Source organism: Chanos chanos, chromosome 6, assembly GCF_902362185.1.
Source record: "Chanos chanos chromosome 6, fChaCha1.1, whole genome shotgun sequence".
Lineage (NCBI taxonomy): Eukaryota > Metazoa > Chordata > Actinopteri > Gonorynchiformes > Chanidae > Chanos > Chanos chanos.
In genome coordinates this window covers 39,052,717-39,073,915 of record NC_044500.1, presented here as the reverse complement: position 1 = coordinate 39,073,915, position 21,199 = coordinate 39,052,717, and the positions used below count along the sequence as shown (strand labels likewise).

The 21,199-nt window shown below is 42.5% G+C and overlaps 2 protein-coding genes across 4 annotated transcripts in view; one reads left to right on the top strand and one right to left on the bottom strand.

Moving 5' to 3' along the window:
* Positions 1-12,528, bottom strand: part of ampd2a (adenosine monophosphate deaminase 2a) — a 29,104-nt gene extending 16,576 nt beyond the window's left edge. For 2 of the 3 annotated variants that reach the window (XM_030776690.1, XM_030776691.1), the window contains exon 1: positions 12,267-12,528. In XM_030776690.1, coding sequence (XP_030632550.1) covers positions 12,267-12,276 — 10 coding nt within the window. In that variant the 5' untranslated portion in view covers positions 12,277-12,528. Of the gene's footprint in view, positions 1-9,604; positions 9,775-12,266 lie in introns of those variants that run through there. The other variant, XM_030776689.1, reaches the window with a different exon arrangement.
* Positions 12,529-15,436: 2,908 nt separating this feature from the next.
* Positions 15,437-20,441, top strand: LOC115815743 (guanine nucleotide-binding protein G(t) subunit alpha-2-like). Its single transcript, XM_030778740.1, has 8 exons — positions 15,437-15,554; positions 18,390-18,432; positions 18,603-18,744; positions 19,089-19,246; positions 19,403-19,531; positions 19,689-19,818; positions 19,947-20,100; positions 20,251-20,441. Exons 1-8 carry the CDS (start codon positions 15,437-15,439, stop codon positions 20,439-20,441), a joined length of 1,065 nt encoding a protein of 354 aa, XP_030634600.1.
* Positions 20,442-21,199: the final 758 nt, after the last annotated feature.

Below are 21,199 nucleotides of genomic sequence, written 5' to 3'. Positions count from 1 at the left end.
TCTGTCAGCGACAGCGGCCGCCCTGTCCCGGCTCGGCCCGTCAGCTGCGCCCGACTGCCCCTCCTCCTTATTCAGGACGCGCGGCCGGAGCTGCGCCGCAAGTTCAGCGCTTACAGACACCAACGCGCGAACGCACAAACGCCGACGGTCTAATTTACGTCCCGGCTGCCCTGTGTGAAGATTAGAGGAGAGATTCTGCCTTTGGCAAAAATCGAAAAAAAGAAAAAAAAAAACAAAAACACTCTGCCGTACCTGGGCGCCAGCCTGAACCCCCCCCCCCCCCCCCCCCAACCCACAACCCCCCTCCGTGGTCAGTTAGTCAATTCTGTCCTGTAAGCCTGTCCTACCTCTCTGGCTGCGCTGCCTTCACCCTGCTGCTGCTGCTGCCGCTGCTGCCGCTGCTGCCTCACCAGGGACGCTAGGACATGCTGAACGGGATGCCGGACGGCCGCTGCTCCCTCCCCAGAGGGTGGATGAAGGGTGCTGAGAGACAAGCTAACTCACACTCTTAAAGAGGACAGGGCTTCACCAGCGTTCCCTCTCTTATTTAGGGGGAGGGGGGGTGGGGGGGAGCTGCTCTCCTTTTTCCCCCAGAATCCTTTTTTTCTGTTCTTTGTTTCTGTGTAAATTTTACTCACTGTTTCTGAGTTACCATTTCTTCAGCCTTCTCTTTATCTGCTATCCTTCTGTCTCCTGTTCTCTGTTGCAGACAGTGCTGTTTTTTAAAAGGTTTTCTTGCTTTTCTACGAGCAGCGTCCTGAATTAGGCCGTTTTTCTGTACACGAGCGGCCGTGGTTGAGGCTCCCAGATTTAAATACCTCCGACACCGGTCTGGAGCGTACCACGTGGCGCAAAGGGGCAGGGGGAGGGAGGGCTGCATTATTATAGATTCTACAGCGTCACAGAGCAGAAGAGGCTTGTTTTATTCCTCACCACTCCCCCTCCTTTCCTACTCTTTCCTCCTCCCGCTTGCTCTGAGGCTTGCCTCTCGGCTTACATCGTACCCTTGGGAAAGGCCGACTGCATTTTCTGCACTGTGCGTGTTTGTTTATCTTTGTGTTAGAGGGAGTGCTATACAGTATATTTAAAGAGCATTGGTCTACATATTCCTAACCAGGTTGAAGAGGCAGCTTTGAAATAAGGAAGTCTCTTCCCACTGGTCATGTGATTGCTGTTAAAGGGAAGCTATAGCATAGCAGTACCAGCCCCCACTGTGTCATTGTTTACCGGCTAATGAGCATAGCCGCACCAAAAGGGACATCTCTCACTGTCATCTGGGATGGCAAGGCACTGACTGCGTTTAAACGACGGCACAGTCCGGACAAGGGACAAACACAGGGCTCTGTTTACAAAAACACATCGCAATTACAAATAAACAATATAAAGAATAGTAAAAAAAAATTTTCATGGGTATTTAAAGCGTGTTGCTTCCATACGTTCACCATTCTCTCCCTTGCCCTTAAGGCGAGGAGAATACCTAGAGCCTACGCCAAGCTGTGTTTTAAAATGAAAAGACATGGGAAGAGTAAAGGTGAGGTGAGAGAAAAAGCCAAAGCATCACTGGTGGAAAGTAAAGAGTAAAGTGCTGCTTTATAACTGCTGAGCGAGCGTTCACGCCGTTAGACCACGGCTAGACTGGGGTCTGAATTCCAGACGCCTCCTAGCATTCAAACAACAGCCGTGTGTATAAATAGATGTAATTATAGGTGGATTCTCAAAAAGCAACAATACCAGACTTGTTCTGAGATCTAAGAGGGGACCGTAATGTGTAGTCTTTTTTTTTTTTTTTTTCTTTTTTGTCCTTCTTCCCACTGAGATCACAGTGTGGAACATTCCAGGTCAGTCTGCTGCTAAGTAAGAGACTGTCAAGATTTTGTGGATTCACACGGTAAAGCAAAAAAAAAAAAAAAAAAATCATGTCGTTATCAATAGGTGGGAAATTCCACATGTTGAGTTTCGACTGCCCAGTCCCTGTTTAACAGCTGTTTCTCTCATAAGATCTTCTGTCCACAATCATTTAACTCTTAACTGCCTTAGTAAGGCTCTGTATCCTCATACTTGACATACTTTCTTAAAAGACAACAGAAGTACTTTCAGAGTGTATTGGTTTAGTATGGGTATTACAGCATTGTAATGTCGAGCACACAGTGACATATAAGGACATGACAATCTGAGTCAGTCATAACTTTTCTGAAACCGGCAAAAAACTTGTTCTCCTTAGAAAATCTCCATTTAGAAAAGAGTGTGCCTGATGGCCCTCTGTGAGAAAAGAAAGTTGACCTAGATATGTCTTTTCCAGCACTCAGAGAACACATTCACACACACACACGCACGCACGCACACACATCCCTGCATTAGGTCCTAGTCCCATCGACTGGTTCCTAAAATGCACTTCCAAACACATGAGTGTTGCTGCTGGGGTTCTGACACTGCTGGGGTAAGGCACTCTGCAGACAGCATGGATTTTACATTTACCAAGCAGCTCAGCCATGACAGCCACACTCCAGCATACAAGCCAACAGCATTACTCAACTCCAGGACATGGTGCATTGCTAAGACTTATTCTCTCATTGGTACTCACTGGCTCTCCCTGATTCTGATCTTGACTTATCCCATCCTGAATATATGTAACTATTCTCACATAGAAAAAGCATCCCTACTGGATAAAACATAAATTAACTGATTCAAAAAAAAAAAAGAACACCCAGCGGGCCAGCTTCTGAGATTCATCCTTCACATGCTGTACAAAACAGAAGAAGGCTTTCGGTTTCTTAACACGGTTTCTTTGGGAGTTAAATGTGAATACGGTGGCGGGTCCTGTAGGCTGTGTCACACACAATGGGACTGTTTCCACTGACAGTGAAGCAGAGGTGAGATTTCTGTGTTAATGCGGGGACTGTTTCCACTGACAGTGAAGCAGAGGTGAGATTTCTGTGTTAATGCGGGGACTGTTTCCACTGACAGTGAAGCAGAGGTGAGATTTCTGTGTTAATGCGGGGACTGCTTCCACTGACAGTGAAGCAGAAGTGAGATTTCCGTGTGAATGCAGGGGCTGGGAAGATTCCTCTGGCTGTGATTCCTCTGCAGTGGTGGCATCTGAAGAGAACACCCACACACTCGGAGACAGAATGAGGGGGAGTGAAGAGGGGAGGGGATGGGAGTGACAGATAGTAGAGAGGGCACAACAAGGAGAAAACAGAAAGAAATGAGTCCTGTCTCACTTACTTATGGACTTAAGGCTGAAAAATGACATAACATCCACTCTCTCTCTCTCTCTCTCTTGTTTTTCTCAAGTGTTTCTGGACAGATCAGACTGTTAAAACCACTCCATTTCTTTAACAACAGTAAACTGCGTATCGATCTCCCTGTCACTGATGAACAAAAAGGTTCACATGAATGTATGAAAACATCATCTGTCAGGTTGTCATAGGGACATTTGACAAAGTTCTGATGATCTTAAATAAAAGAGAGTTTAAAAAACAGTTATAAGAGATATAAATTTAGTATGCTTCCATCCATCATATTGCAGTTCAACTGAGTAAAAGGAGTTAAAGGACATAAGTTTCAAATAAGTTTCAAATACATTTATACATTATGTTGCATAATTTTTTCTTTTTTTTGCCAATTCATCTTTATTCTAGTTTTAGTCAGAAACTAGATGAAGTTAAAATCTTAACATAGGCAAATCATCTTCCATTACCTCCTGTCAATGACCTGTTTGGAGGCCATGAAACATGTTGCCTAGTAACTGATGTTCTCTGAAGCCCGTAAGAGATTTAGTAATTCCTCTTCGATCATAAAGGACAGAACCATCTCGCAGAAAACTATTTGAAGTGTCTGTAATACATGTAATTGTGATGATTCTTAAAACAGACCTGTTAATAAGAATGCCGTTAATGGAGCCGTCTGTTTTCATAAAGATGCAAAAAAAAAAGAAGAAAAAAACTGAATGTGGGTGTTAAAATTGAAATGAAAAAGTACTGCATAGACAGAGCTTTCATCTCCTCTCAAGAACTATAAAGTAGGTGGGAAAACCACATATCAACCTTACATCCCAGAAAAGCCAACTCACTTCGATTCTGCTGGAGCTTTGACGGAACAGTCCAGATCACATCTTGACTGGCTATCTCACCTTTCCTGGGTTTCTCACCACTGCGGGCCAGCGAGAGCGCGCTATCTGTCTGGGAGCCTGTCTCCCAGAAGGTTCTCAAAACAACCAAAAGAGCAACTTTTCACACGACGCTGGGAAATCAGGTGTGCAGCCGAGAAGTGGACCTTCTTCCACTCAACACCTCTCCAGTACGCTGACTGGCTTCTCACTGTGCACTTCTATAGCTAAAGAAAGTACATTTGTGATGTGTTTATATAAAAGCGCTGTATTGTAATCCTTTCCCCATAATCAGCGTTCGAATTACGTAGGGGGCTTGGACCCCCCCCCCCAAAAGAGGTAAAAACAGCAGTTCAGGGGGGACCGAAACATTTATATATGCTATGGTATATAGCCCTGATGAAAAAGTTGACCCCCCCCCCCCCCCCCCCCCCCCCGACTGTCATTGTATAATTCACACTCTGCCCATAATCACCTACATACTGACTATCCATCCTCTCTGTAGTACATACATCATCTGCCTCATGTCTGTCCATTGCAATCACCATATTCTTACCATTGCATTAGCATTGTTTTTTTTGTTTTGTTTTTTTTTGCCTGTAGGACCATAGGTTTGAAAAGTTCATAAAAAGACAGCCCTGTAACAAAGCCACGAAAAGCAAAGCTGAAAATGAAAACCAAATACACGACGTGGTCCTGCCCAGCAGACGGAGAGAGGGAGACAGTGAGGAAGGGAGAGAGTGTGTGACACTGAGGGAAAGAGCGTTCTGTGATACCAGGGAATGAGTAACTCTTTTCGCCCACCTCTCCTTCCCTTCTTGGTATTCAGGGACAGACTGTGATGGATGGTGTTTACGGAGGTATGGGTTTAGTCTAGGCTGGCACTAATCTTCTGTTCGCCCTGACAGAAACCCAGCGCAAGGCCACGGCACGCATTCTGCACACCTTCACCACATTCACACAGAGACAAACCAACTCATGCACAAACACTTACAGAAATACTCACTGTGCCTAAGAGAGTTACCAACGAGTCTCCCTCCGTATTCCCCTTATGGGCAAAACACACAGAGGATCAAATACAACAGAGGATTATTATGTCATTCAGCCACCCCCACATGTATACACACACTGAGATCATATCACTGCCTACACATGCACAGATGTGCGCATGTACACACACACACATGCACGCACGCACGCACACACACACGCACGCGCGCACACACACACATGCACACACATGCACGCCTGCGCACACACACACACACACGCACACGCGCACACACACACACACACACACACACACACACACATGCAGGACAGCACACATGACTGGTTTTATTGCCCTTCTTGGAGCTCTCTATGTAAACTGGACATTCCTAGGGGAGGCACTGTGCGAGGGTCATATATCAGACATGGAGGAGCACTGCGTGTTGACACCCTGTCCAACCCGATGTGTCTAAATATGAGTTGGACTGAAGTGATCCTGCCCTTGTGTATAGCCTGTGATGCATGTCTAACTATGTCTGTACAGTGATAAGTCCTGGTTTTGAGAGTCTATTTGAGGCTATAGAGGCATGAGCTGCATATTACACAATCTCTGTGCATGCAAGCCTCTGCACACCGGGCAGGTTTCAGACAGCAGTCAATATGTCTGTTCGAGAGAAAGGCAAGAGGCAAACACACGTGTACTGCGCTTACTTTCTGCGTAGAAACAACTGTCCCTCAGTAACTAAACACAGCCTGGACGAGCGCACGGGGCTATTTATCTGGCATTTCACTCTCAAAGATCAAAGTGCACAAACGCCAGCTGATACAGAAATATCAGCACCTAAATGAATGAGATTAAACTGTAATCAATACCTGTTAAGCAGCAGGCCCGGAGCCCAGCTCTCAGAGAGCAGCATGCTTAGCTGTATCTACGATCAAGAAACACAGCCTATCATAAATATGGTTACAAACAGCGGCTGTCGGGCCTAGCCTGCAGACTGACTGAATCCCTCTTGGAAGAGGACTCAGGGAGAGGCTTTAGCTGGGACCAGATTAGAGTGGGCAGATTACATCCAGTTGACTATAGAGCCGACAGCGCCTATCCAGTTACCACCAATAGCCCCCCCCCCCCCCCCCCCCCCCTCCTCCCACGCCAGTTTGGTAGCCCCCTCAAACAACAATCCTGACAGTGTCTTTCCAAATCCCCTGTCCTGTTTTAACCATGACATCTTCTGTTAGTGTTCGTGAAACAAGAGAGGCCTGGAATTTTCCATCTTACGGTACAGGATGTTGATCCTTGGTGCTGTTTTACTGACAGACTGTTAGACTGACAGAAATCCCACATAAATTTTTCTGACTGAACTAACACAGTCTCATTTCTAGCATCAGACTCCCTCTGCTGGTATATCAGCAGGCTGCAACTGCCTTACACACTACGGTACATTACTTCACAAATTAACATCCAGTCAGCTTTCACCTTTTCATCAGAGATGGACAGCACACAATTACAGAACAGTTCATAAACCACAAAAACCATTTTTATTTAGACAACTCTAATTTGAAAATCTAACACTGATCTCATGGCAACAAGATCCTGAGGCAGTTAGCACAGCAGCATTACAAATTCTAAAACTCAACTTCTCTTACCTTATACGCTGAAAAAGTCTCTTATATGTGACCTTAAAACTGACAACCAGTATGTCTCCCTGGACAGTGTAACTGGTACTGTCTTCAACGTCACTGTGGTTTAAAGAGCAACTTGGCAGGCCCCTGTTATGACACAATACACAGACTCAGACAACTCTCTGTGTAACACACACTGACACACAAGGTAAGTATGATGACATTAGCTGACTGTCAGAGAGGCCTTGTTCTTCAGTGTCGCATGAAAGGACTATTGTCTGCCTGTTCTCACAGGGCAAAGTCTATGGGGCAATACATACATGTAAGAGTATAGGCCAAAGGGAGAGGCCACAAAAATAAACTCTGGTTTGTCAAGCCATGCTCAGTTACTTAACTACCCTCATTTATAGAGGAAATAATGATCAAAATTAGCTTTCAGTTAGGTCTCTGTTTGGTTATGCAACTTGTGAATTCACAACATGTACTGAGCTTTTTTATTATTATTATTTCAAGCTGGTTGACATAGAGTAGGTTAATGGTTTTTTTTCCTGTATGCGTCATGTAGGATAAACAGGAGTTTGTGGGCAGGCTGAAAGCACAGGCACACCACGGCGTCAGGGCAGGAGAGCTAGAGAGCGGCAGAGCGTCTGCTCCAGAGCTCTTTGCTGCCGCGGGTTCAGCCGAGCGTCTAATAGCGAAGGCTCAAATGACTGCTCTGGAGGAGAGAGCTCTAAGTTATTTATTACTGCAGCACATGCAGTTCAAACCAACACCCAGCCTCATCCACTTCAATATCTCCACTTTTCCACAGATAAAATGCCAGGCGTTATCCCGGTGAAAAAGGCTTAAGGGTCAGGGGTAACAAAGTGCATGGGTCTATAGATTCTGAGTCTATGGATTCCACGCCTGCGTGCAGGTGTTGGTATAATGCCATCAGAAGAATCCTCTGAAACTCAATGCTTATCAGGCCAAGAGAGTGAAATGAAATTTAATCACAGACCATCTAAAACCAATCAGTGGGCTCCAGTCGCAAGTCACTCCTTAATCGATAGGATCACCCGATTAATCACTGGTCTGCCTTTAGCATTAAAGCCTTGTGATCTGTTTATTTGCTTATGGGAGATAAAGGGACTTTTTCAACTGAGAGATGGAAGAGATGTTGTCTAAGTTACCATAGAAAAGCGAATATAAAAACATGGCACAACGGAGATGGCAGGATAGCCACAGGGATCCATAAACAATGGTCTGGGCTACTGCAGTGACAAAGACATATTGATGAAGGCAGCATGAGCGTCTCCAGATCTTGCTATGGGTGTGGGAGTGTGCTTACGAGGGTGTGTTTGTGTGTGTATGTGTGTGCGTGTGTGGGAGGGAGTGTAGCTGTGTGTGCCTATGCGTCAATGTGGCTGAAAGCAGTCATCATGTGTGTTAAACAAATCAGACTCCGTTTCTCTAGACATGCAAAACCTACCATGCATAAAACCAGAAGAAAGGCTTAAAGTCACGCTATCAGCTGTTTTTAACTTCGAGATGGGGCTTACTCCACTGACTGTTCATTTCACAATGTAAAACACGGTGCAACATGGTGTGTGGGCAGGAACACGATACGTTTCCTCATTTTAAAGCGGCCCCTGTCCGACTGTGCAAGCCTGGAAAAGGAGAGTTACACTGCTAATAATTGTGGTGTTAGCTTTAACTCGATTAAGCCTGTCTAAAAAATCATTACACTAATTACACTAGTATACCGCGCGCTATATATTACAGTATAATGTATGTACAGTAACACAATCTAGTTCCCAGTCAAGTTACAGTATAGTAATCAAGATCTGTTACATAGCTGATGCTTTTACATGTTTGTCATCAAGCATTTCAATGAACCGCTTTGCTCTCAACTTCAAAACAAACAAACAAACAAACAAACAAAAAAACAAATTCGAAAATATATCTCCAGTGTAAACCAAGAGCACAGAAAAAAGCATGATTTCAATAATAAATCTGACCTGACCTCATGTGTAGTTATTACACTGTATTGCTTAGTGACTAAAACTTCTATATGGATATTACAAACATTCAAATTATTACTTCCTATTACTTTCTTCTTCGTGTTTACAAGAAGAAAGGGGTGTGGCCTCTGAGAGCTCCACCCTTCCACACATATTTCTAGATAAAACCAAACAAACACAAATGGAAAGAGAAAGAGGGAGATAGGCAGAAACAGAAGGAAACCACACATTAGGGAGTTCATAGACTCAACATGCTAACTAAGGCATTGCTTTGAACATTTCTCCTTCAAAGTCTCTACTCCACACTGGGGACGGTGCCTAATCAGCATGCTAGCCAAGGCATCTCTCTATCTCTGACCGACTGGATGTCAGAGTGGACCATTTAAAAGCTCAGTTAAGGAATCATAATAAAAATGTTCTACACATCTCACAGAGCAGTTGTGTGGGATTATTAGGCCACTGATGAATCAACCAATCAAGTAACGCTTACTCATAGAACCTCAATGCCAAATGCAAATACAGTACCAGTCATCCTTCAATAAAAGGCCTATCATTTGTATGTTTCTAAAGTGTCAAAGTATTACTTGGCTGAGTGAAATGAGAAAGAAATTACAAACACAACAGGAACAGCCCGCGGCAAAATAACAACAAAGTCTGAAAAACAAAAACAGCGAGAAGGTGACTAAACAGGAATGTTACCTTTAACTGCTTTTGTTGCTATTACCAAACACCTCTCTCCCCATCACGCCTCTCTCCACCCTACTGCACCAGCATCTGCTCCAACACACTCTGCCTCTAGTGCACCCTCCCCCCTCCCCTTTCCCATCCTTCCTCCGGGACCCCCCCCCGTCCCGCGCCCCGTCCCCCTTCCATCACTCACCAGGGCTGGTGGTGCTCTGCAGGCTGCCCCTCTTCCGAAAAGGGGATTTGGGCTGGTTTTTGCCCGGGACCTCGTTGGAGGCTGACATATCGTTGCCTCCCGTCCGGCGTCCGCCTGCTCGGGGTGAGTCAGTGCTGCAGAGAGCTCGGCAGCGCTGGAGAGGGGCCGCTCTGATGCCAGTGCTGAGACTGTATGTGAGTGGACTTGAATTGCAGCGGGGTGGGATGGGCCAGCTCCTGCAGCTGAAGGATGCTCCGCAGGCACGGCTCCTCCCCCCTCCAGTCGACAGGTCAACGGTGAGGCAACAAGAGGGCAGGGGGCGGGGCAAGCCGAGGTCTCCCCCGGTCGGTCTGAGACCCATTCTTTTCGGTTGCCCCAGCAACCGGGGGGCGAGCTGCCTGGAGCAAATTCGGACAAAACTCATGCCAGAAGGGGGCATCGTGGTAAAGAGACTTGTGAAAACTACAAGATCCTGAAACAGGACGCCATTACAGAAGCTACAGAGACAGAGGGTTCATCCAGTAGGTGAGATAAAAAAAAAAGTATTCTCTGGTACCGGATTGAAACAAAAAGTAAAACAAACAAGGCGGCGGCCCAGTCAAAAAGAAAAGAATGATTGAACAACAACAACAAAAACAGAAACAGTAGTACGAATGAAGAAACCTCGGCGCAGCAAGCACTTAAGCAGACTAGCGAACGGACAATCTGCTTTCCTGCTAAACCTCTCAGGGGAAGGAAGGCGGGCAGACCAGAGCGGAGCAGAACAGCGAGGGCTTGATGTCATACTCATTACATGCTTTACATTCCAGATTATAAATAAAAAAGTCACGCAACAGCTCAGCCAAATGAAAGTGTTCAGACTACCCTGGGATGTCAGCAGATGTCACTTTCACTGCAAATCGATGACCCCACTCTTGTGAACCCTTGTCATTCAGAGCAATGCACTGTCGTGATTTTCAACCTTGTTACTGCACTGTTATTCCATCACACTGACGGCTGAGCAAAATTACAAGATTATAATGTGTAACTGGCTTTCAGTTCCTCTAGATTGGGTTACCCATCATGTTTTATTATTCTGCCTGCATCAGATCATAAGAAGTCCAAAAGAACTCCCTGACAGCTTGTATTACATAGCAGTGAGTGATATGTCAGTCATAAAATCAGACAGATGATGACAGCTTGATTCTTCCTCATGCACATTATCAAAGATGGCTTCACTGACAGGGAATATGGATCAATGTCAAGAGGCAGGACTCATTAATATCTCCTAAACAATGGGGCAGTTATGTGTCTCAGGTTACGCAGAAACAAGTTGCGGGCAAAGAGTAGGAGTGACTGTAAGGACAACGAAACAAAAACAATTTACCATATAAATAAATCACCTTTGGTTGAATCTATTTAAAACTGTATGATCTCACACATGGCTCCATTTACAGGGACAAATGAAAACACACATGACAAAGTGTGCCAGCCATGGCGAAAGGGAGAGTGACTTTATCTGACCAGCTGTCTTACAGAACACATAGGATGACACTGGAACAGCAGCTGATGGAAGAAACAACTCCTGTTGTTTGGTAGGCTTTTTGTAACTGAATAAAAGCCAGGAAACTGTTCTACATTTCAGCTTAAAACTGGTTAACTAATAAACTAAATTTAAGATCCCCGATGCATTATTGTAACCAAGCCAAATACCATCTGATGGTTAAGAGCGCCATCTAGTGGAACAAAGCAACCACTCCAATGCAGAATTCTGCTCATTACAAACACACAGATAGAGAGAGGGACAGAGAGAGAGAGAGAGAAACACACATACACAACTAGTTTTGCGACAGCAAAACTCATAATATGGTGCGCATTTTTACAATATGCTGGCCAAGACAAGGATGAGTGTAATCTGTAGTGCGTTGAAGTAAACTGATTAATGACAAGAGTAATTCATTACTGTGGCACCAAAACTGAGACGTAACATCTGTCTAGCACTGTACTTGGGTTAACCTAAAAACAAAAAATACAAAAGAAGAAAAAAGAAGCCCGCAGCAACATTCCAGTGAATCTGACCCAGTTCTCTCTCTCGCTCTCTCTCTCTCTTAAACATTAACTCTACCTTATACCCTAACTCTAACCTTATTAACGTTACCATATACATTAACTCTACCCAATATAAAAGTTGTCCACAAGAGAACAAGATATAGCTGATTCATCAAATCAACGTAATGTTTACATTCTTGTTGCCCCTTTCCCAGCATCACACTACCTCATTTTATTCCTCCATCCACACATGGTCCCCCGTAAATTTCTTTTCTCCTAAACCCTAAAGTGATGTAATACACCAGCCTAAAAAGAGGTGAGATAACTAAGATTCAGGTTAAGTGTCAGTTTTGGAACTTTTCGAAGGCACATGTGAGAAATCATTAACAATATGGTAACCTAACAAAAATGTGATAACAATTTGGCGCTGTTAACTTCTAGGTTCCTACTTAAATTTCAAGCATTACGCTTTTATTATGAACTTAAATTTTAGAAGATACCATTACATTACATTTTTTTCTGCTTCCTCTATGTTACTTTCTGTCTGCGGTACGGTATACATCCTGACTACTCAGATGGGATTTTTGCTTAATACCCGAGAAAGGCTATGCTAGCCATGTTAACGGTAACTTACCGCCTGCCATTATGAGTGGAGGGATTCTCGACTGTCGTCAACCAATGACTGATTCCCGATGTGTTTCTGTCTCTCACTGTGGCACAATATCACAATCCTTCCTTAGTCTGTTTTAATTAAATATTCCTTTAATTAGCGAAGTAAACAGCGTTATTGTAGACAGGGCCGACAGTGTCTGAAACTAACGAGCTATTAGCGAGTCTGTTGATGCAACGCAATTAACTTGCATTTCTAAACGACATTTGTAATAAACTGTTATTAATAATGCATAATATAACGCTACACAATGGTGTACTTTGTAGTTGTTCAGCACTGAGGTAGTTCCGCTCACATAAACTATCTATGAAATAACTTCAGCAGAAAACGTTCACAAGTTGTGGGCAGTCTTCTAGTGAGAACTCAAAAAATTTCCTGGAACATGAAAAGTTCAGTGACATTTAAAGGGGCCGTGCGAATTTTACTCCCAGTGTGAGGTAATGAAGTACTGCAATCTGGGTTGGAACGAGATAAGGAACAAGTGAGCTTTGGGCCATAGAAGTAACCGTTGAATGGATGAGGTGATGTGTCCCCTCCCCACCAATTTGCGTGAATCCTGACGTTGTGCCGCCCGTATCGGACGTCTAGTTTCAGTGAACTCACATATTTGCCATGGCTGGGTGAAATGCCTCCCAACTAACACACACGTTTGTCTCGCAGAACCAGCTCAAGATTAAAAAAAATCCTGCCGACGCCGTTTCTGTCAAAGCTCCCAAGCAATTATGTCGGGGGAAATACTTCATAACCTGCTGTAATATGTTTCCTAATTAACTTTATGGACGGTAGCTGCACACGGTTATGCCCTAATCCTGCCTTCAACAGCACTAGTTCCAACAAAACTAGTTAATTAAAAATTAAAAAATGAAATAAACATTTGAGTGTTTGATCTGTGAGAAGTATTGGTTGCCATATGAATGTTAAGATGTGAACACCCTGACTTCAGAGCAGTGAATACATTTATCTAATTACATCATTACCAAACATTACCAAGACCACACAAGGATTCTGGTTTCCTATAGTGAGGAAAGCCACTTAAGGAAGGATGAACATTGGCAGGCTTCCTGCCCCACTGTGTCTGCGTGTGTGTATGTGTGTGTGTGTCTATGTGTGTGTGTGCACATTGATAAGCACTGTTTATATTCATTCGGATGTCTGGGTATCAAAGACACTGTTAAAATGAGTAATATAAATACAAACATGAATTTGTAATGAACATTACACATCATAACTGTAAGGCCAACACATGTTGTAGGCATTTTGCTTGTGATGTTTTGTGTGTATGTGTGTGTGTGTGTGTGTGTGTGTCTGTGTCTGTGTCTGTGTGTGTGTGTGTGTGTGTGTGTGCACCTGTGTCTGTGTCTGTGTGTGTGTGTGTGTGTGTGTGTGTGTGTGTGTGTGTCTGTGTGTGTGTGCACCTGTGTCTGTGTCTGTGTCTGCGTCTGTGTGTGTAAGACCTGTAAGTTCTGACATGTGCTGGCCTCTGAGGAACAAAATGAAGATAACTACAAGCTCCTGAAGGTGCATTCGTGTATTTCCTGCTGTCATAGCCTTTCACATTTCTCACAATCCATTACATCTCAATTCCATCACATCACATTTCTCTTTGGAACTAAACCTGAACTGTCAAACAAACGCTTTTTTTCAAACCCTCTCGCCTCCTCCATTCCGTTCTACCTTAACTTTTATTCAGAAAGCAACCATCTGCTAGACTAAGTTGTGGCTTGAGTTTTACCATGAGAGACCTCTGGCTAATCTCGTCAACAGATCAGCAGCATCCTGCCAATCTCAGAATACAGCTAGAGAGCTTCCAATTTTAGAAAGCTGCCGTGTCCTAAGCACACCTTCTTTTCACTCTCTAATGCATTAGTTGGGAAGGACTTGCTATGCCTGCATTTTGCTACAAGAGCATTTGACCTGAAATTAATGTTGTTTTTGTGAGCACATTTCTACAAGAGTCACTTAGAGATTTGATAAAGAGTAAAATGCTCTGAAAGAACCACACAGAGTATCCCACTCTGTTTCATTTCTGTAACCACTGTAGTTACACAAAACAGCTTAACTTTTGTAATTCAACTTAAATGTGTGTGCATGTGTGTGTGTGTGTGCGTGTGTGTGTGTGTGCGTGCACAAAAGAGAGAGAAACAGGGAGCACCATGTGGATCTGTAGCTGTTTGGTGTAGGCTACTTAAAGTTATATATGTATGTATTATTGGTGTGACTTGCACTATGAGATCTTAGCCTTGCTATAAGCTGCAATACTTTTGATTCATAATACATTTGATACATTATCACAGCATGGATTATGAGTCATGTTCCAGCATGGGACATGAGTCAAATTATTATATTATCTAAGGTCCAGTTCAATGGAATGCACCAAAATATACCCCTTGAATTTCTGTGCTGTGCTCTACCACAAAATAGTCTACAATTATCATTACAATATAATTAATAATTAACTTGTTGTTACCACTTTAGCAGTTAAATTGTCTGATATCTGATATTGTGTAAAGGTGCTGTCAGTGGCAGACTAAAATAACAAAGACTTTGGATTCTTTTCAATGTATAATTAAAAGAGCACATGGCATGCCTCAAGCAAACCCTTCAACCATTTCCATGTGAGGTATTACAAGGCAGTGCAAAAAAACAAAAATGGCACCAAAATAGACCATCCAGGGCTGCTCTATTTTTACACTCAAACTAAGCTCTCTTATTTCTTTTTTTTTTTTCTATTTTTCTTTTTTTTTTTTAGCCTCACTTTGCCCGTAACGTTAGGCTAATAGGATTTACTTGTTCCCATGGGAACACACAAGAAAAAAAAAAAAGACAAAACATAACTCCACAGGAAGATGTGGGTTTTGACCAGGTGGGGGTGGGGTTCATCCTGAGCTGAGAAGGAGCACAGGTTTTATCTGGACAGTGTTTATCGGATTGCCAGCCAGTTGACATCTTCAGGTCCTGACCCTGCTAACCGCTCAGTCAAACTGAAGTCAGTCTCCCTGTCCCCAACACTGTATCATCCTCTGTGCCTGCTCCTCCAGTGGAATCCCTTTATTTAGTTCTTTTTGAGGGTTATCATCCCCATTTACCAACAAAGAGAGCTTTGAAATCGAGGGTCCAGGCAGACCAAAATCAAAATGGGAAGCGGTGCAAGTGCTGAAGACAAAGAGTTAGCCAAGAAATCAAAGGAGTTGGAGAAGCAGCTTCAAGAGGATGCAGACAAGGAGTCCAAGACTGTCAAGCTTCTGCTGCTGGGTAAGAAACTTCAAAACTTTGTAAAATTATCAGGGGGTTAATGCAGTGTGATTCTGAGTTGTGTTTGTAATGGATTAGATTGGTGGTGTAAAGGAATGTCTATTGGCTTTGGTTGGACTAACTGCAACATGATGGCTGAGTTTTTTCTTTTCCGACCTACAGTTAAAGGATGTTTCTCTAAAATACCTTGTAATTCTTCTTTAAAAAATGCATAAAATCACATTTCAATTGCACATCAAAATACGACCAAAAAGTCAATTAAATAATCAGCCATTTTCTTTATAATCATGTATCATACTGAAAGGTATAAGTACTTGACACATGCAGGCATAATTTTGCAGCATCACATAAACAATTTTTTTTGGGAGTTTTTTTAAGTCTCTTCTCTGGTAGTTTGCAGTTGCACATGCAGAGTGATTATGGACAGGGATGGTGTTATAACAGACTCAGAACGGTTAAGTCATCACGTTGAAAGTGGCTTACTGTGGAGCAGATAAGCCAGGGCTGCTGTCACCTGAAAACTTCAACAGTCAGTCTTTGGTCATCACAATACCCCGTGCATGAAAAAGTATTCACTGAACATTGAAAAACACTGACGTATGCAAAATGAAAATTGATCAAGAATGAACAACGAGCACAGACATAACCTACAGTATGGAAAGCAGAGAATTCTCTGGATTTACCTGTTAATTATCAGAAGATAGGACCTCTTCTGCTCATTCTTAATGGATAAATGCATTCATGTACAGACGTGTTAAAAGATCTGCGCTGTTATTTGCGTTTATGAATGAATCCAGATAATGAATGCTTACCAGACTGACAATTAGTTAATTAGGTCTCATTTAAGCTAATGCTAGGCTAAAGCAATACAGTCTTAAGCACAAAGCTTTGGGTTGGCAGCCCTCAATATTCTATTAAATGGCCGTTACTTTTGCAGTGTAAAGCCAAAAATTTGTTATCAAAAATATCTTTCTGACACTTTGAAGGCCGGATTTGTTCAGCTTTCATTTTAGTATCATGTCAACCCTTCTACCTGTAATTTAGACTCACCGTAATCATCTCCTCGACTGACAACTGGTTGCATCATGGCACCTGCTTTCAGCATATCCCAATGCAGCCCAATGAGAAGAGATGGGAACAAGTAGCTGCATGGTGACTATTCAAAATCAAGCACATTAGAGGGTAGTGCCAAAGGGCTTATAAGTGAAACCCCAAGAACATGACAGTGTGGTCCACATGGATACTTTTCTGTCTGTAGTCATGAGTCTTCTATTGTGTGATTCTGATGGTATATAACATGAGAGGTGCTATGAATACCACTTGTTCTACTTCTTAATTTGTTTTACTTGTTAACATAACTATCTTTTTTCATATTTCTATTTATTTGCCCTTTTACTGTCTTTTCACCAACTGAGCCATGTCCACCTCCCCAGTGTTTCTAGTTCCTAACACTTGCACAGTGCCCAGTCCAGCCAGCCAGGTCATAGAGTTCCACACATCTCCTCTGATACACGTGAAGTCACCCACTGATTCATTTCACCAGACTGCATCACTTTTAGTGTATTGTGTTAACTGTGAGCAACAGTATGAGTAGAATATGAGTAGCAGACAGGTGAGAAATCTGTTTCATCATTCAAACACTTCAGTGATCCTGGTGGTTGTGAACAAAGGATTGTCATGCAGGTAGCTTTTGTCCTAAAAAGGTTGGGTACAATCTTAGGAAGTATTTACAGTTTAGGTGCGGTCACGGCATGTTCTCAAAACAGCTCCAGAGACACATTAGATCCTACCTAACGTGACTGTGACTTATTTGTCATGGTTGGTTAATGCCAAAATGTCTAAATTAACATAAGATAGCATATACAAAAATAAACCCACATACAATCAAAGTCAGTTGTTAACCATTATTTTGGTTGTCACCAGGAACAAACACAGTGATAACATAAACCCCTGAGACAGAATAAGGATTTTCAGTTTGATCAAGCTGAGCATGATCGATAATATTTGTCAAAATAATTAAATGGTGAACAAAGTCAGACATTCAATAATTTATATTTTTTTTTATATTGAAAGTTAATTCAATCTGATTAGTTAAATATATAGAAAAAAAAAAAGACTAGGGAACTTTTTTGCAAAAGTTTTACCCACTCAAGAAACATAACCAGTCTGGTTGTTTGTTCAGCCATCTTGGGACTGAAAAGAGGAGACCAAAGCTCTGGACAGATCACCTACATTATTATTTAAAAGAGGAATGTCTTCATGTATGATCTCATCCTCTTTTGCATGTGTCAAACTAATGATGTCATGTTTACTAATACAGCAGCCTTTGAGAGGATTTTGTTCCCTCAGTACGTTACACAAGACCACCTAGATCCTTTCAGCTAACCCTACGCTAATAAGGTCACTGACCTCTTCTAAACTGCTATATCACATGTCAAAACATAAGAGGCCAGGTTTAGATGGAGTTAAACTGGCCTGAGTTATTTTTAGTGTTGCCTAAACAGGGGTGAATCAAGATTTGAGGGGTGTTCCAGAAAGCGGGTTTAGTGAACACTGAGTTCGTTAACTCAGAGTAAATAGTAAACCTCCTAATAGAGGAGCCCTATGGCTTTGTTTTGCTAGGAGACTGAAGCCAGAGGGCTCTTCTATTAGGAGGTTTACTACTTACTCTGAGTTAACTAACTCAGAGTATTCACTAAACCCACTTTCTGGAACACCCCATTGGTGTCTCACTTCTGTTTGATGTGGTCATTAAAGGTTCAGTCACTTAAAAATTAGTAGTATTAATTCCTTGTACTTCAAATGTCAATACATGTTTTGCAACTGTTTACACAGGTGCTGGTGAGTCTGGGAAGAGCACAATAGTAAAGCAAATGAAGTGAGTACTTCACCCACTATTGCCAACAGCAACAACAACAACAACAACAACAATCCAAGCTATCCATATCTGGCTAATCAATATCAGATCAGGCCCACCCATTGTTCACTGGGCAGAGGTTTTCCCAGTTGCATCCTTTTAATCTTTCACCTTTATTATCTTTTTGCTAGAATTCTCCATCAAGGTGGTTATACCAAAGAAGAACAGCTAGAGTTCAGAGCAGTCATCTATGGCAACATCCTTCAATCCGCACTGGCTATTGTCAGGGGAATGGAGATGTTGGACCTCAAATTTGGATCACCAGCTGGTTCGGTCAGTCCATCACACATCTGCACCGCTTCTACACCTAGACACAGGGTCTCATAAAGCAGATACTTTTTACTTCACAGTGATTAACATGCACATACTGAAAATGGAATCAAGACCTTGGTTCTTATCACCCAGACTTAGACCAGAACCTAGACCTAGGGGGCTCCCCAAACATGTGTCCTATGACCACAGACAGAAAGCTAGGGTATAAATGCTGTAAAAATATAGTGAAACTATTGATTATGATTAAGAACAGAAACAGAAAGTACAGATGATCGGAGTCCCAACAAAAAGCAAAACGACATCTTCATATTTATAACCTACTTGCATTTATATGACTTCTATAGGAGGATGCTCAGAAGCTGCAGAATTTGTCAGACTCCATCGAAGAGGGAACTATGCCTCCAGAGTTGGCAGACGTCATCAAGAGGCTGTGGAAGGATTCTGGAATTCAAGCTTCTTTTGAACGTGCGGCTGAGTACCAGCTCAATGACTCAGCCGGCTAGTGAGTGTCATAGCATCATATCACTAACATACTCACAAGTTACTCTCAGTAAAGTATCAGTTCTTGTTCTTTCCCTACATAAGCGCTGAGCACTATTCGTTGTTAAACACGCTTGATATTGCCGTGTTGGCTGATGAACTCATATATTTACTACAGCTACCTTGGAGAAATGGAAAGAATCTGTAAACCTGATTATCTTCCCACCGAGCAAGATGTCCTTCGCTCTCGAGTCAAGACCACCGGTATCATCGAGGAACAGTTCTCCTGCAAAGAGTTGCACTTCAGGTGAGAGACTCCTTACAAAGAAGGTGTACTCACATGCATCAGATTATTACAGAAAACCATGACAATTTTTGAGGGGTCAAAATAAACTCAATAGTCCCAGTGTCTCACAACTCTTCTTTAATACTCGTCTAACTCTTGTACTTTGACACTGTCACAGAATGTTCGATGTTGGTGGACAGAGATCAGAGAGAAAGAAGTGGATCCACTGTTTCGAGGGGGTGACTTGCATCATTTTCTGTGGTGCCCTCAGTGCTTATGACATGGTGCTTGTGGAAGATGATGAAGTGGTAAAGTTGCCCCACTTTCTAACTTTCTAACAACGCTAGGATGTAGGACTAGGACTTTCTAACTCTAGGAAGTGATGGTGTGATGGAGGAGCCTATGTGCTTTATCCTTTGCCTCTTCTTCACCCTAGAACCGCATGCACGAGAGTCTCCACCTGTTCAATAGTATCTGCAACCACCGATTCTTCGCCACTACATCTATTGTGCTTTTCCTGAACAAGAAAGACCTATTTCTGGAGAAAATTAAGAAGGTCCATCTCAGCATCTGCTTTCCTGATTATGATGGTCAGTGATAAATGTGATGTTTATTAAAAGAAAATTGGAAACACTGTAAGATATGAGATACATAGTACAGTAGAATTTCATAATATGTGGAAAATACATGGTGAACTTTGGAGGAATAACTAATTCTTTCACTTTGTGTGTAACCATTAGGTCCAAACACCTATGAGGATGCCAGTAATTACATTAAGCAGCAATTTGAGGACCTGAATATGAAGAAGGGTGTGAAAGAGATCTACAGCCACATGACCTGTGCCACAGACACAGAGAACGTCCAGATTGTGTTCAATGCTGTGACAGACATTATCATCAAAGAAAACCTAAAAGACTGCGGTCTGTTCTGAGGTAAGTCCAGTATGCCAACACAGAGAAGCCTTTATGGCACCTCTACTTCCTGTGAAAGTTTGAAAAAAGAGGAAGCAGAGTGAGATATAATCATGGTATTGCTGATTTATGTATATTCAGGGCCCGTAAAATAAGCACACTGTCCCATGAACCTAAAGCTTCACCAATGAAATTCTTCCAAGCTAGAACAGCCTGCGATTATTACATTTCTTATCTCCTAATATGATTCTATTATCAGTCGGGGATTTTTTTTGTATTTTCCCACCACAGATTCTCCCTCTCCTCATCCTCTGTCCAGTTTGGATGGTGATGAAGTGCAGATCAAGTGGGATAATCAAAAAGAGGCACTGACAACTCCCATACAACCTTTAACTACATCAGGAGTGATGGTGGAAATTCATTCAGCTCCATACCCTATCGTTAAATTCATGCCCTAATAACAGTATCACAAAACCATTTGTAAATCCATCGACAGCTCTGCTAGCAGTCAACACTTAAGACTGGATAAATAGAAGAATATTTTACAAAAATTCAGAAGACAAAGCAACTGTTAAACGGATTTATCTGTTGTGAAAACCCAAGAAATATTTATTGTTTCAGAGTTTCAGCATAAAGTTTGCTTGAGTAGTATGATGTGGTCAAAAAATATTTCTCCATATAGAACAATAGCAATGTTAATTTCATTTATCTGCTCTACTGTATTCTTTTTTTTTAGCTGAAATTTGAAATGCCTCAAATTTTTACTGCTTATTTCACT

Bases quoted from the DNA above. Each gene is read 5' to 3' on its own strand.
- LOC115815743 (XM_030778740.1), top strand. From the start codon at position 15,437: ATGGGAAGCGGTGCAAGTGCTGAAGACAAAGAGTTAGCCAAGAAATCA. The intron at 19,532-19,688 runs GTGAGAGACTCC...ACACTGTCACAG, and splicing joins TGCAAAGAGTTGCACTTCAG to AATGTTCGATGTTGGTGGAC. The intron at 20,101-20,250 runs GTCAGTGATAAA...TGTAACCATTAG, and splicing joins CTGCTTTCCTGATTATGATG to GTCCAAACACCTATGAGGAT.